Source organism: Plectropomus leopardus, chromosome 8, assembly GCF_026936395.1.
Source record: "Plectropomus leopardus strain MGB_pleo_1.0 chromosome 8, ASM2693639v1, whole genome shotgun sequence".
Lineage (NCBI taxonomy): Eukaryota > Metazoa > Chordata > Actinopteri > Perciformes > Serranidae > Plectropomus > Plectropomus leopardus.
In genome coordinates, this window is record NC_142183.1 from 16,761,874 (window position 1) to 16,777,603 (window position 15,730).

General features: G+C 39.0%; 1 protein-coding gene across 2 annotated transcripts in view; it reads left to right on the forward strand.

Annotated features, from left to right (window-relative positions):
• The window catches only part of macrod1 (mono-ADP ribosylhydrolase 1), a 153,447-nt gene extending 139,198 nt beyond the window's left edge, over nt 1-14,249 (forward strand). The window contains exons 8-11 of one of the 2 annotated variants that reach the window (XM_042493076.2): nt 1,225-1,298; nt 6,556-6,637; nt 7,817-7,846; nt 13,812-14,249. In XM_042493076.2, coding sequence (XP_042349010.2) covers nt 1,225-1,298; nt 6,556-6,637; nt 7,817-7,821 — 161 coding nt within the window. In that variant the 3' untranslated portion in view covers nt 7,822-7,846; nt 13,812-14,249. The remainder of the gene's footprint in view (nt 1-1,224; nt 1,299-6,555; nt 6,638-7,816; nt 7,847-13,811) is intronic. The other variant, XM_042493074.2, reaches the window with a different exon arrangement.
• The last annotated feature ends 1,481 nt before the right edge of the window (nt 14,250-15,730 follow it).

Here is a 15,730-nt window from a genome sequence, read left to right on the forward strand (position 1 = left end):
TACTGTTTGTAAACAGTATCGCCAGTGAAAGTAAAATGTAACCCCGATTCAACCCACTTTGTGTTTCATTTTCATTATATTTCAGTTTTTCTGGCAATGTGGTCATGATTTATGTAGCTTTCTTTTGGATGCCCACTGCTTTCTGTCTAGCACCTGGTTGCGACCTTTTAATGAAGTCCTGACCTCACCTGCGTGCTGAGCCAGGAACATCACAAACACAGAAAATCAGAGGAAAATAAGGAAAAAATACAGGCATAGGGCAGAGTCTCTGCAGGTAAATATATATAACCACACATTTCTAGTGGGTCATAAGTGATCATTGAGAGTAATTACATCGTTTTTGTAAGCCTGCAATAGTATACCTTTAAAAACCTTTTCTTATTAGGTTGATTAAATTTAATGGGGATGGCATGTCATTCAAAACATATTTAATGTGTGAATTAGAAGCATATGAATGTAATTTCTAACAAAGGAGTGAGGCAGGTGTCATTCAGGCAGTCTGCACATACCCACACAGTCCTGAAAGCACCTGTGTAGGTGGACCATATTAATTCATTTTAAAGATACTTCTACACCATCAGATGAACAAGACTATTAGTCTTGAATATTAGCTTTGGAAAGGCAAACTTTGCCCCCCCCCCCCATCAAACTGTAAAATAGTTTATGTAGGGTAACATAAAAGGTCCGGTTTGACAGATAACATTACATCTCTTGCTCTGAGTGTATTCTGATGTTGAAACAATGCATTGTTCAGTGCTAATTTGAGTCCCCATGTATTCCCCTTTGTTCACATACTGAGCACTCTCTCTTGGTATATAGAATAATTACTGTATAATCACACAGTATGTGTTTGTTTGTGACTGAGCAGTTTGGCCAGATGATTCGTTTTTACTGCCTTTGTGCTACGTCTCCAGCAGTGGGGATAATTTTCCAACTCTGAAAGGTCTCGGTCGCCAAATGAATATTGAAGAAGTGCTGTAGTCTTTCTCCATCTGTCTCCTCGTAACCAACAAGTGTATCATGTCTGCACCTCGGCGGAATAGGCGAGTCAAGATGAGAGGAAGTGAGAAAACACAGAACAGAGTGTTAGAAGAGTATAAGGAACAGATACCTGTCTTGGAAAAAAAAAACCCAAAACAATGCAGGCAGCAACCTGACACAAACGCAGAGATCTGTCGCTGCACCTGTTCTTGCAAATTATGTGAATGTTTTTTGTTTGTGTAGGATATCCACCTGAGCAGGCTGTGCATGAGGCGTTAGCGACTGTGAGGGAGTATCTGGATGAACATCATGACAAGGTATGGTGTGTGTGTGTGTATGTGTGTGTATGTGTGTGTACGTGTGTGTATGTGTGTGTGTTTGTGTCTGCATGATTGGCAATTTCTCCCTACCATTTCCTCAAGGTATTATTCCTTTCACAGCTGTTGTGTTTGTTTTCGGGTGGGAGCGGGGAGAAGGCTGCATTGAGAAAACACACACACTCACACACAGCGACACACACACATTTAACACACACTCCCAAGTTCTGGCTCTCATGCTCATGGCCAAGTCTGCGTTTTAATTGGCTCCTTGCGGGACTAAACCCGACTAACACAAACACACATGCACGCAGACGCACTTTCTCTCCGGAGGAACAGCGAGCGGAGAAAAGACAAAATGATGGAATAGATGACTGGAGGGGAGGGACGGAGGGGGAGAAGGGGGGGCTGATGGGAGACTGGAACAAAGAGGAAACTTTCCAATCAGTCGTTAACATGTTCTAAACTCTCCTCCCCTCTTCCTCCTTTACACCTCAGGTCCCCTCCCACTTTTCTTTTCAATCTTTCTCTCTGTCTCTAACCACCGTGCTTTATCACCTCCCAGAGAGGGTGTTGACGACGTTAGCGTTAGCGCTGGAGTCTCCAGAGTCTCTGTAGCAATACCAGTCGACTGATGCCGTCAGCCGAGCTCAACAAACGAACATTAAACATCACACGCCTCACCATGGAGGACAACAATCAACAAGACCTAAACGGCTGAATACAAGACCAGAAAGCCAAATGAACGAGGCTCCTATTTAAATTCTGCACAGAAATACTGTTTTTTAACAGAGGCGAAAAGAAGTTTATTGTGAACAAATGAGATGGTGAGACGGAAGTTATTTACATACATATAAAGTAAGAACGTTCACCAGAAGAGGTTTATTCTATAATTGAAGCAGCTCCGTTTTGCATTTTTATGCTGTGTTTTGTTGGGTTTACTCTGGCTTGCAGAGCTTTAATGTTGAAAATGAAATTGAAAATTACACACAGTAAGAAGCACAAATGGACTCAAGACATGAGGCAGTTTGCCAACACTCTGAATCAAGTGTAATAATAAAAAACATGAATCATTTATTCGTCAATCACAAACAAAACTGTTGCAAGAAAGTAAAACCGAAGCAGCCCATAAGTTTCATAGTTGTTATATTTTAAAAATCAGATTTATAGTTGACCTGAAAGTTTCAGCACAACTGATGTATGACATTTGAGAAAACCCCACAAGACAAATTTACTATCTGTTATGGCTTTTTTCCCCACAATCTTTATCAGAAAGAAATAACATTTTGAACAAAGCTGACTGTAGGCTATGTCTGTTGTACAGTTTGCTTCATATGTCTAGATAAGCGCAGTCATTTTTTTGAAGGTTTCAGTTTCCTCTAGTGAGTGCTGTAGTTGATGCCGATTTGTCTCAGAATATGGAGCGTAAACTCCAGTACCACGCTTCATCGTTTCAAGGAGATAGATGAAAGAAGTGCTGAAGGAGAGATTGCATTGAAGGCGGTGGAACAGAGGATCTCTGTACTGTTCGCATTTCCCAATGATAATAATGATAATGGTACCAGCAGGAAATTTTCAGTGATATTTTGAAACAATGGCTACAAAAGCAGCTTCTCACTTCTATATTTTTTTGCAGACTGAAACGTCAGCAGTGGTTAGCTGATTATATCAGCTGTAGCTACTGAGCTGCAGTAACTCATTGATTGCTGTTACGGAGTGTTTATTGGCACCAGTGTGAGAATATAGCAGCTATTCGACCCCAATTATTTCACATCTTTGTATTTTTAAAATAAGATTATTACCTGTACTACATGCGCACCTGAGGGTAAGAAAGCTAAGATGTAGTAAGAAAATAACTGAAATAACCAAATTTATTGGACATCAGTGTTGTTAACACAACAAACACAAAGAATGGTATGGCTCCTCAATAGTTAATGTATTTTTTCTAGTTAAGTATATCAAAAAACTTCTCAAACATACTTTGGTTTTTATCAAGCATTTTGCATAATAATTGAAATTAAACACTGTCAAAATCTATCAAAACAGTCAGTGACTTTTGACATGCCTGAATTAAAGCATATAGGTGATATTTAGGGCTGGTACCAGTCAATTTCAGATATTCTCTGAGGTTTAAGTGGCATATTAATGTGGAAAAAACAGCAGTTTGACTCCGCAAATTATTTTAAGATATGCTCACTCTTGAACTCAGAAAAAAAGAAAAAGAAAATTTGAACATCTACAATTTCATAGATTGGCAGACTCCATCCCCTGCTCAGGATTATGTGGTACGATCGAGAGCTCCAGAACAGCTACTAAATGGACCTTGTGGTAACTTTCTTTTCTCAACTATTGTTTCAGTGTCAAGAATGAACTTTGACTTCAGTTTGGAAATCATTTTATTTTGCATTTACTCAATGCAAACTAAAAGCTGGTAAAATACAGTATTATATAAAATAAAAAGCCTAATTATCATAAGGTCAGTGAGAGGAATATCTGTGCAGGGTGTAAAAAATGAACTTTGCATTGCTGAAAATGTACATGCTGTGTGTCTCCCTAAAGGACAGGCGGTTGTGAGAGAGCCCATTACATTCACTTGATGTTATTGTTAGCTTTAGCATCTCCAGGGTCTCTGTTGCAACAGTATCAAAATGAGCTCCCCACTGCTCCCATTTTCTGGAGGCCATTTTGCATCTCTCCTCGCAAGCATTTGCTTTAATTTGAATGAGGGAGGCAGAGAAATGGCGCAAGTGGAGGCAACTCAGTGTGGAGGTTAGAGATTTCGAACCTTTGCCCAGGGGATGTAGTTACTTACCACATATTTCCATATCTTCCCTTTTAGCCTCCATTCAAATCCTGGCTAGAGATGGTAATTGTGCAACGAGCACTGGACTGAACAACACAGGCTGCAGGCTAGCAGGCTGCCGTCTTTGAAAGCAACGAGAGTTAAACTTCCACACCAAGCAGAGAGAAATAGAAACAGCCCGGCTATAAATTGCACTGCCTTGCCCCAAAACGGAAAAATCAAAACCTTTGTAGAGACATTAGGGAGGAAATAATGTTTGTCAGAGGCAGAGAAATAAGAGAGCACAGCAGGGCTTATATCCCTGGAAGCATCTTTTCACTGTAGCTACGATAACTTTAATCATCAGGGCGCATATAGTGCTGTGTACTGTACTGCATGTCCAGCTATACAGAATATAATGTAAATATTATAGACTGCAGAGATCCAAAGAGCACAAGAGCACAGAGCATAAAGATTGTTTATTGATGTAAAATAGCTGCACTCACTCAGCCGGTGTCTTAATATTATTTGAAAGCTATTATCTTTATGGGTTTGTGTGCTCTTTTTGTGTGTGTATGTGTATGTGTGTATGTGTGTAGTGGTAAGTCTGGGTTGAGCTGAATTGTGTTCCTTACACAGTAATGAGAGAAACTGAGGGCTTAATGCCAAATGTACACACACACACACACACACACACAGTGTTACACTCAGGGGCATGCAAAAAAACAAACAAAGTTGCTTGTCACATACTCACACACACAGAGACTTGTAATTCTATCTTTGTGAGGACCTTCATTTACATTATTATCCCAAGCCTCTCACCCTAACCTTAACTCTTACAGCTAAATGCCCAACCCCAACACTTATCTTAACCAAAACCTCAATCTAAAGGCCCAGACACACCAAACCAACACCAAACAAGTAGAGGCAATGATGGCAGACTGTTGCTTCGCCCCACGTCGCCTGAGTCTCGGACAAAAAGTTGCACTTGAACACATCGCAAAGACTACAGTCAAAGGCAGACTATTATGTTCTGCCCCTGTGTGAGAGGATCTCCATAGCAGGAGGTGGCGGTAGTCTGTATTTGTCATTCAAAAAGGAAAACCCGAAAAACTGATAGGATGGATTCAAGACGCTAGTTTGCCAGTTAGCACATTAACAGCATGACCCGATGTTGAAAGAACAAAGGAAAATGACCGTGCTGCTAAAGACCTCAATGGCTCAAGAGCTCTTGTGTTTGTTTCGATCTCACGCCCTCTTGACTTTAGTTGTTTGTTTGCTTTTCTCACTTCCATTTCTCTTCTTGTGCACTGAGCTGAGCTGCCAATCAGAGTGCTTTCACAGCTCCACCATTTCCAAGACTGATGCAACGTCCTGAATCGGCAAAAACACAGCTGACTAGGGCTGATTAGTGTCAACAGTGCATGATCAAGTGGCAACCTCCTTAAAAATGAAACCAATACAGTGGTGCCAAAAACTGCAGTAAACAGAGGAAATCCTCATGGACCGCCATGTTAAAATGCCCAGATATAAAGCAGAAATAAACATGTTTACAGACTGGAACAAAAAAATGTTTTGTTTTGTTTTGTTTTGTTTTGTTTTGTTTTGTTTTGTTTTGTTTTGTTTTGTTTTGTTTTGTTTTGTTTTGTTTTGTTTTGTGTTTGTTTTTGTCTCTACTGCTAATTTCAACCTTCATGACAACTGTACAGGGGGGGGATTTTTCTATAACTCACCTGTTTACATTTCAATAAGGGCCCAAATTACACAGTTACTCCAAAACATTGTCCAAACAGTGTACAAACAGACACACAGCCAAAATGCTGAACTTGAGGCTTCAAAACAGCAGTGCGCAAACCAATGGGTGATGTCACAGTAGCTATGTCCATTATTTATACAGTCTATTTGCAGGACACACTGAAAAATGTCGGGCCCCAGACACTCATCGGCAGCCCAATATTGACCAATCGCAGACTGACGGCCTTAGAATTGACCTTAAAATCAAGTCTTAATCCTCAAACAAGCCTTAGAAAAAGTGAGGATTGACCATAATGTCCCCACTTTCCAAGAATGTTCTCATTTTGGTCCTCACTAAGTAGCAAGTACATGAACACAAACACACACATACACACACTTCAATAGAAGTACTTGTAGACCTACTCTCTCTCTCTTTCTCTCTCTTTCTCACACACACAATACATTTCCAGCCCTCTGTCCCCAGCACACAGTGTAATAAGTGCTGTGTTGTGGTATGATCATAATAGGAAGCTAATAGGGGAGTAATGGACTGATGCATTAGCTGTTTTCGCCTGATATCGCCTCCGCACAATGTCACACACTGTTACATTGTTTCCCCCTGCTGTTGATGAATTCATGGTTATTGCATATGCTTGTAATAAAGGTCATTGTGCATGTGTGTGTGTGTGTGTGTGTGTGTGTGTGTGTGTGTGTGTGTGTGTGTGTGTGTGTGTGTGTCAGCTGGACAGAGTCATCTTCTGTGTGTTCTTGCCGACGGATAAGGAGCTGTATCTGCAGAACCTCCCGCTCTACTTCCCTGCTGGTGAGTTGTCTTTCACACATACACACACATACACACACACTTGCCTATACAGCGACAACAGCTCAGCTCAATTTAGCTTCACGCACAAATAGAGACACACAGTGGTGTGATAAACACTCCATCCACTGTGTGTTATTTGCTCCTCCAGTACATTCACAAATACACGAGGACCATTAGACACATAATAGTGTGTATACATAGCACACTTAATTGTGTTTAATTACATCAAATTAACATACTTTGCTCCACACATGCACACATACATGCAGTAACATATAAAACATTTAAATAAACATGAAGATGCACAGAGATCATCTCATGTTTAACCATCAATTTTAATGCACAATAGCACAAACACAGTTATACTGACACACAGTCCATATGATGTATATATTCTCTTTATTGGCGTGGCCTTTTCCGCAGCGACAATCTGGGAAACTGCCTCGTTATTTCACTTGAGTATTTATCAGATTTATCTGATCTGTTAAATCTGTTTGTACATGAATTAACATTTGTTCTGGTGAGTTAAGTTGCCGTGTTAAATGTCAAATAGTGATATGTCATTAAAATTATGGTCTGTATTAATGTCAGTACTTTGGCCCTTGCACCAAAATCAGTTTTCAGGTGATTTTACGGTCGCAAACAAATTTCCATTGCTGCAATAAAATCAGAAGAGTTTTACCTCAGTTGGTGTGCACACCTGTGATCTCGATTGTTTGGTGTAAGTTGGCCATTAAACTTTCTCATCTTTATATTTGGACAAAAAATCAAACATGTTAAATATTATCATAGGACTGGAAACAGGTAGAGACGGCTAATTCAAACATTGTATTTATATAGTTTAACTCACATATAAACAGCAATATAGTTTGTTATTTTAGGCTGCGTTCTATGCTGTAACTTTTCCTTTTTCTATCTTGTTTTCTACCTACCAAAGTTATCTACGTGTTTGTTTATGGAGAGTTATTACATAGCCATGCTAACTTTTATTGTTACAACTAAATTGCTGAAGTTAAAGTTGTTCTTCTGAAGGTTTTATGGACTGTAGTAGGACATGCATTGATTAACATTATAGCCCAGGAAAACCAACATGGATCCATTCACATATGTGATCTCAGAGACACACTTACATATGTGTTTTAAGTGTAAATGACAGTATTTCTGTGTCCGCCCCTTTAGCCTGACCAGTGACAGCAGCTTATTGTTCAGGTAACCAGCACAGTGTGCATCTACATGTGTGGTCTGTTCTATTCAAAGTAATAACTACATTTAGTCCGTTGAGGGGAAATCCTAACCCTTGTGTGAAATGTAGGTGCTGTTTTGCCTTATTTGCACCTCAGTTAAATTAAAACGCTATTTGCATTCTTTGACTTCATGAATGCAACAAATGGACACTGCTGGCCTACAAACTGTTAAGAAAGCTGAGTAATTATAGCATTCTCATGATGTGTTCAATGTAATCTTGTAAAAGGTAGGTTTTAGCAAGAAATCTGAATAAATAAAGTAGATTGAAGTAGAAATTTGTTGATGTTTTCACAGCAATATATAACAGAAAGTAGAAAAGGAATCACAACATATATATATAGTAGAAAGGCTTTTGAAGATTATTTTTTTTAAATGTTTTTAATGTGAAAGAAAATTATTTAAAATGTTGTTTTATAAATTTGTATGATTTAGCTTGTGCTCATTCACACATAGTGTAATGATGGGCTGAATTACTTTAAATTACAGTACATTCTGTGCGATTTTGGGCTGTCCCACACGAAAGATGATCAACATGAAAGAAACATGGCGATATCTTTGATTGTGGCTCTAAAACAGTGGTCCTGCGTAGCACAGTGAGAGAGATTCAAGGATGGCCCTTTTCACGGTCTTGCGATTAAGCCTGGGATTAAATTCTGTCAGAAATTTAGGACACTGTGTGACTGCTGTTACGACCTACGTCTACTAACCAACCAATAGAAATGTAACATGAAATGACACACCGATCAGCGCGACACTGCTTAATGCTTGTAGATGCTAATGAATACTTGAAGCTCTTGTTGCAAAATTGGCATGCCAAGTTGGCCTGTTTTTTTCAGCCATGACCGCGTCCACTTTCTCCTCCTCCTCCTCTTCTTCAGACCACATAAATGCTGCAATTAGAAGGGCTTGTTTTCATTTTCTGTTACCATTACAGAGATGTGTACAGTAGGCGTTTTCACCGCACAGTCTGCATACATCAAATTTAAAGTCGTACCCAAGTTTTTTCAGATCCACAGCTGCTAAATCTCACAGTCTGCAGGAAGCTTTAAACAGCTTTGTTATTTTTTTGGAGTGAAGTTTTCTTCTTTTCCCCTGGCATATAAAAGAAACAAAATAAGCAACAACAACAAAAAACCCCACTGGTTTCAGCAATCGACTATCGGCCAAATTGTTATTGTAATAATCGGTATCAGTTTTACAATAAGTGAATCCGTAGCTGTTTCCTCTAAAGGTTCATTGTGTTTGGTTCAAGAAACAAACATGTTTTAAGCCTCGAAGGTTCCCCCTTCAATCTGCTAGTCCTGTCTCACCTGCTTTTCAAAATGGACTCGGCGAATGATGTGCCATCATTGCAGATTGATCAGTGTGGTTAAATGAAGTTTAGTAAATACGTAAATTTTTATGTTGGCTCGAGCTGTGACATGATGACTTCGCCCATTTGTTTTGATTACACCCGTGATTGATAGTGTTATAATGCCAAGCAGGCTGGGCTCCTAAACATGATCAGTCATTCACTCAATTATTCAAATTAAGCATCGGTATTACAACTGCAGCCTTAACCTCTAATGTCTTGCTTTACCGCTGCTATAAATCAAACTCACCTCTCGCCTCCAAAACATTTTGAGAGAAAGCTCTCAACCATCTCATGCTTTCCACTTTTATAAAACAGTTTGTTTTGGTTTGTTTTTTTTTTGTTTTTTTTGCTTAAGAACAACAAAACAATCAGAAAGTTTCCAAATTTTCACCTTCACAAGTTTTGTACAGCTGGACAGTCATGCATCTAATTTGGTCAAGATCTTACCTGAATTATTCAGATTTATCTGGGTCAATAAAATTCTCATGTTCTAAAGAAGTTGGTGACATAAACAACTTAATTAGTGCCTTCACAACCTGCAAGACTTTACTAAGCAATTACAATAATCAGGCTTTGTTCACTTTTCTATTTCCACTTGTCAGAGATGTATGACAAAAATAGCAGCTACAAATTAACTGAAATAAGAAAACGTTGCCACTAAAGATAAACGACAATAAACGGACAAAATCTTGGCAGCATGAACAACAGAAAGCAAATGCCATGAAGCAACTTTGACTTTGAAAATAAAGAAGCTGCTGTTGTGTTGAATTTTAAATGAAAGGAGGATTTTCATGGTCTCTGTGGCAGTACAGTCAAAGCAGCAGAGAAATGCCTCTGGGGTTTGAATATATCACTCTGTACATCATTAATATGCATGCAGCTGCAACAGTTCAAGGCAATATGTATATACAGTATGCGTGACATTTAACATTATTATATTACCTTTACAGTTCAGTATGTTTTAAAAGCAGCGCACATAAAAAAAACTAACATATTAAGTATAAAAAAAGACCATAAAGTGAGGATTTAAAGTGTTTCACATGAGGCCTGACAGACAAGGAGTCAAAGAAGAAGAAGAGAGAAAAGAGGAGCAGCCTATTAAAAATAAGAGCAGAATCCAATCAACTCTGCAGCCATATCTCCCACATAAGCTTTAAAGTCAGACACTGGGTTAAGAGTCTTAATTTTTTTATCTTTTTGCAGGCAGATCCAACCAGTAGTGGCCGATACCAGGAAGGATTTCTCTCTCATTTCAGTTCAGGCCTCAGGGAAGATCAATTGCTAAAAATAATGGGATCTCAAACTGCGATGCCCTTGTACTGTCTACTTTATTAAAAAAAAAGAAAAAAGAAAAAAGAAACTAAATATGTAGAGAGTTTACTAAGTAGTGTTTTGTGGTTTAAAATGTAACAATGATTCAGCAGAAGCAGCCATTTCACACTGATATAAAGTATAAATGAAAGTATAAGCTTATACGATAAGGCTGGTGATATTCTAAATTTCATTTCTTGTCAACAAATCCTATGAAAATGCCACATCTAACAATGTATTGATCCTGCTAAAAAAGTAATTCCTGTGTATCAAAGCCTGATACATCCTAGTCCTGCCATAGACCTCCATTGTTATCAATATTAAAAACACATCAATGAGTTGTATTGAACGACATGTTCCTTGAACTCGGGCACTGTAATTTGAGTTGGTCCATCTTCACTGTCTTTCTGGCTGAGATATTCAAGTGCGTATTAATCCACTGCTGAAAATAGTCCCTCAAAGCCCTAGTCCACATATACTCCGGTATTTCCTTAAACATAGCTTTATGTGTTATAATAACTTGTCCTCAAGTGCATTTTAGGTCATTGAAAAGAAACTTTTTTGTGTGAAGCGTGAAGATCAAAAACAGATTTCAGTGTGGTGGTGTAGACAACAACACCGAAAACAGAAGAGTTTGGGTTTTTTTTACATCAGAGGCATAACAACTGAGGCAGCATTTTGTGTAATGGCAGAGGTGGTCAAAATAGTGTTGGTTCTAACATTACTAACAGGATTTTTACATGTTTACACATAATTGTACAGTTACCCTACACTTCCACAATAAACACACCACAGACAGCGTCACTCTCTATCGTCATTTCAGAACAATAATCCTGCAGAAAAAGAGCTATATGTCAGTGTAGTTGGACTGGCAAGACTTCAAACGTTTCTAAGTTTTGCTAACTTAAGATTTGATTTGTCATGTTCAGGCATTTCCTCACTTTGTTTATAATCCTCCCTTCCTTGCTGCATCATAGCAGCCAGATAGTCTCACACAGTGTTTGTCACGTAACTGTATTTACATTTTGCCTTGTAGTAGATTATAGAAACGGTACATAGAATCTGTGGCTAAACAGTGCATTTTAGCTGTCTGTTAGCTCATTTTTGGTTTGTTGTCTGCAAACAGTAAGCCTTTTTTGAGCATAAAAATGAAGATAAAAACGATAAAGCCAGTATATATTATACCTAGCCTGCACTAAATGACAGAAAGACAAAAGTCCTATTCGCGTGGGACGAGTATTATCTGGGGAACTGTGAAGGCCCTCTGTGGTCGTAATCCCATGTGAATCTGCCATGTCTGTGATTTGTCAAGTAAAATTTCTCTGCAAATTATCTGCAATATTTCACCAAACACAGTCAAGTCGTTTGATAGCACTAGTCCTGTGCAAATCCACATCCCTGTTGTTTGGGATGATTTTTTTCACAAGGTTTTTTGTTCTCTCAGTGCCTTTTCTGTCTTTTTCCCAGTCCATCGGAGGAACGAAACCTTGAAAGATGATGAGCTGGATCACAATGTGTTAACATATATGTCGGGGATAATGTCAGTAAATAAAAGTAAAATACAGAAATGAACCACAGACAAAGGGGGCTAGTTTATAAATCACAGTTCCCCTGGTAATACTTGTCCTGTGAAAATAGGGCTAAAATTAGTGAATAGCCAGCCCGTTCTCATTCCACAGTTGTCATATACAGCCGCTTTGCAGTGCTTTTGGTGTGAGATGCCGATTCCAAAAGCCACCTTTTGGGATGCCCCGCTTAACGTCATCAGCTGAGAAAACGGTCAGCAGCTTGATAAGCAGACAGGCAGCGTCAGTTGAGAGCCCGGTCAGATGGAATTTGTTGCGTCTCTGGACAGCATCAGGTTGAAACACTGATAGTGACAACAAAATATAAGGAGTAAAGATGCGCCTATGAGACAGGTGCAGTGGACGGATCCAACAAACCCCAGACTTTCATGCAGAAGTCTGGTGTTTGTTTCCCGCGTGAATGTGATGTTTCACCTCACCACGCGCCTCTTTAGCCTAAAACCCAACCATCTGTGCCAGCATGTGCTTTTGTTGACGTCCCAACAATAGTTGCCACGTGCTTTTGCTGTTTAAACATAACCACCTGCAGCATAATCCCACCACGTGCTTGCATTAACATCACAGTAGCGGCATACTGGAACGTCAATGGTAGACACAGAGGAATATCTGGAGCGCAATATGTAGATGTGGAGGTCCAATGCAAAGCGGCAATATGTGACGATGTGGGATGTGAACGTGTTAGACTAGCCGGTGTACATAGTGGAGCATTTGGCAGAAAAAGTGCCAGATAGTTTTCTCTGGGTTTGGTGTAGAACAAAACAGAGTGAAAAACAAAGTGATATTAGGCTTGAATTCAACAGAAACAAGACAAGACAAGACTAAATTAATGTGAATGTTTCTCTGTGAGTAGCTGTTTGATAACATGTTTGCTCTAATGATTTTGAGGTTATAAAATGTCAGTGTTTTGATTACAGCCCCCAGCTGACTGAAAAAAATCGATGAATGCTGCTTTAAAGGCTTATGTGTAATATTAGCTGTGATTTTATGGTCAGATGATAAAGTCAATTTATTTTATATATAAATATGAAATATATGAATACTGAGCCATCCATTCAGCTTTAGTCTTTAGAGTGCCTGTTTTTATTTTTCTGTGATAGTACAAACTCATCTTCCACTCAAACAAGCTGCTGTTTTAGACTGTGACGCAGCATCAACTCTCCACTCGGAGCATGAAATCAACTCTTTCACATCTTCACACTGGGTCAGTTGACTAAAGAGGTTATTTTGCAAAAATGCAGGTGTGTCTCTTTAAAAAAAGTCTGCACTAGCTGTCAGTGTCTTCCTCCTCTAATGGATGTACAGCAGGTTTTGTAGCAGCAGTGAGCGAGCAGTAGTGGTGCTTGGCTGGTAGATGGACCGGAACTGTCTGTCTGTGTGACAGAGCTGCTGCAGGCAGGCCTCCAAGTCTCCGCTATAAACCTTATGTGTCTCCAACACCTGGCACTACCTACACTGGCTGTCTGTTTGATGTGTATGTGCGTGTGTTTGCATGTTTTCAGTGTGTCTCTAGCCATGTTGGACTGAGAGTGACTAATCTGCGCTAACAGATCCCTCTGAAGCAACCAGACGCTGCAAAAGCCAAAATGCTATTTAACTGCTGCATGACCAAGGTCTAAGTCCACACTTTTTTTTTCTTTTTTTTTTTTTTAACAAGTTTTTGGGTTTTTTTCTCTCCCAGCTCCCACAGAGGCCACGGTCAAGAGTAAGCTCTGAGAGAGTGGATTTGTCAGTTACTGAGGATGCACAACATCCAGTTTCCTCCTTCTCACTGTTGTCGCAGATCAAGACCTTCTTCAGCAGGAAGATAACGCCTAAAAGTATGGCTGTTTTTTTTGTTTTTGTTTCAAGTGCTTGCTGCTCTTCTGCAGGTGTTGATTAGTTCATCTGTTTTTCCCACAAATGGTTGAGAGAGGTGTCCTCTCTCTGTGATGAAGGTGTCAAATGATATTGATAATTATTGTGAAAAATGGATTTTGAACTGCACTCTGACTTGACCTTTATTGTCTGTGATCAGTTTTGCAGCACGCTATGATTTATTTGCCCTGTGCTATTTGAATATTGGGATTCCAGAGTGTGTGAGACAATTACAAAAGCTTATTAAAACGAATCACACAGGCTTCTCCTGGTGTGTATGAATTGATTATTTCTCGGGATGCGATATGAGTCAGTGAGCCAGGGCCTTGCAAGGGAACACTATACATGAATATCAGCTTCTTAGTTTTCTTGCATCTGAATGTGAAGGAGAGAAAAAAAGGAACTTAATCTGTGCAGTGCAGGAAAGACACTAAGTAGAATTACTCAAGTACTGCACTCAGATGGATGTACTTTACTTGAGTATTTCTGTTTTATATTACGTCATACTTATATGCTTATTTTAAAGAGAATTACTGTATGTTTTACTTGACTATTTGACCGCTAGGAGTTACTTTGAAGATTCTGATTTTACAAGCAAAACATATCTGCGCCTCAAATGTTTTGATTTTTGATAGATTATTTTACACAGTACTAAAATTCATGTATAAATTGGCAGTATAGCATCAGTAGATATGAGTTATATAGTTAGTATCAACGTCTGTGTGTGTGTGTGTGTGTGTGTGTGTGTGTGTGTGTGTGTGTGTGTGTGTGTGTATGTGTTTGTGTTTGTGTGTGGTGATTGTTTTTTTTTTTCTCTCAATAATACGCAACAACAGTTGAAAAATAGCCTTTTGGCAAACACTGTCATATTTACAGGGACGTGAATCAATGTTCATTGCCCCAGGGGATAACAGAAAACAAAAGTGTGCAAAATTAAATGAAATGATCACATTGATTATCAATGCAATGAACTGTGTTACACTGTTATGCTTTACATAAGACAAAACTCTTCGCCAAATCAAGAAACTTGAAATTTCCAAAACTTAATCTTCTAGAATACCGAAATATATTTGTATTGTCATAGTATTAAAATGAAAGTCTCCTTGATATCCCTACAACCAGTGATAATTTGACGTTAATGAAATATACAATAATAATATGTTAGGGCTCCTTCTGCAATATGATTTCTTTTACTTTTGACATTTCTTGACCAATATTCGTTCTGTTGTAGCTTTGAATTTGGTTTCTACCACATACTGAGGGAACTATTTGTTTCTATAGCTGCTAAATACTTCACTACACCAGATCCGTACCCGCTCCGTCACGGCAGATGGAGCAAATAGATTACACTCTAGTCTATGTGTTGCGTTGCTCCATGTATCCATGTATCTGGTGGGCGGGGCTTAGACTCAAGGAAAAGAGGCAAGTGAGGGAAGCAAGCATGCAGGATGCAATTTAAGGTACTTGGGATCCAGCCTGTGACAGAGGGGAGCTGCAGGTTCAAGTGATAATACACTGAAGTTCAACCCCAGTGGCAGATTAAATATTGCCATTACAAATATCTGTAAACTACAAATATGCTACACTTTACATTTCATATGCAGCAGGAATGTTGTTGAGGTTTTTTTAATTAAATGTGATAACATTGTGGTAAACACGTGATTATGTTGAAGCAAAAAACCCAGTCGATTCTGGTTAGGAAAACATTATCTTGTAGCGTAAAATCCCTGGTTTGGGCATTCA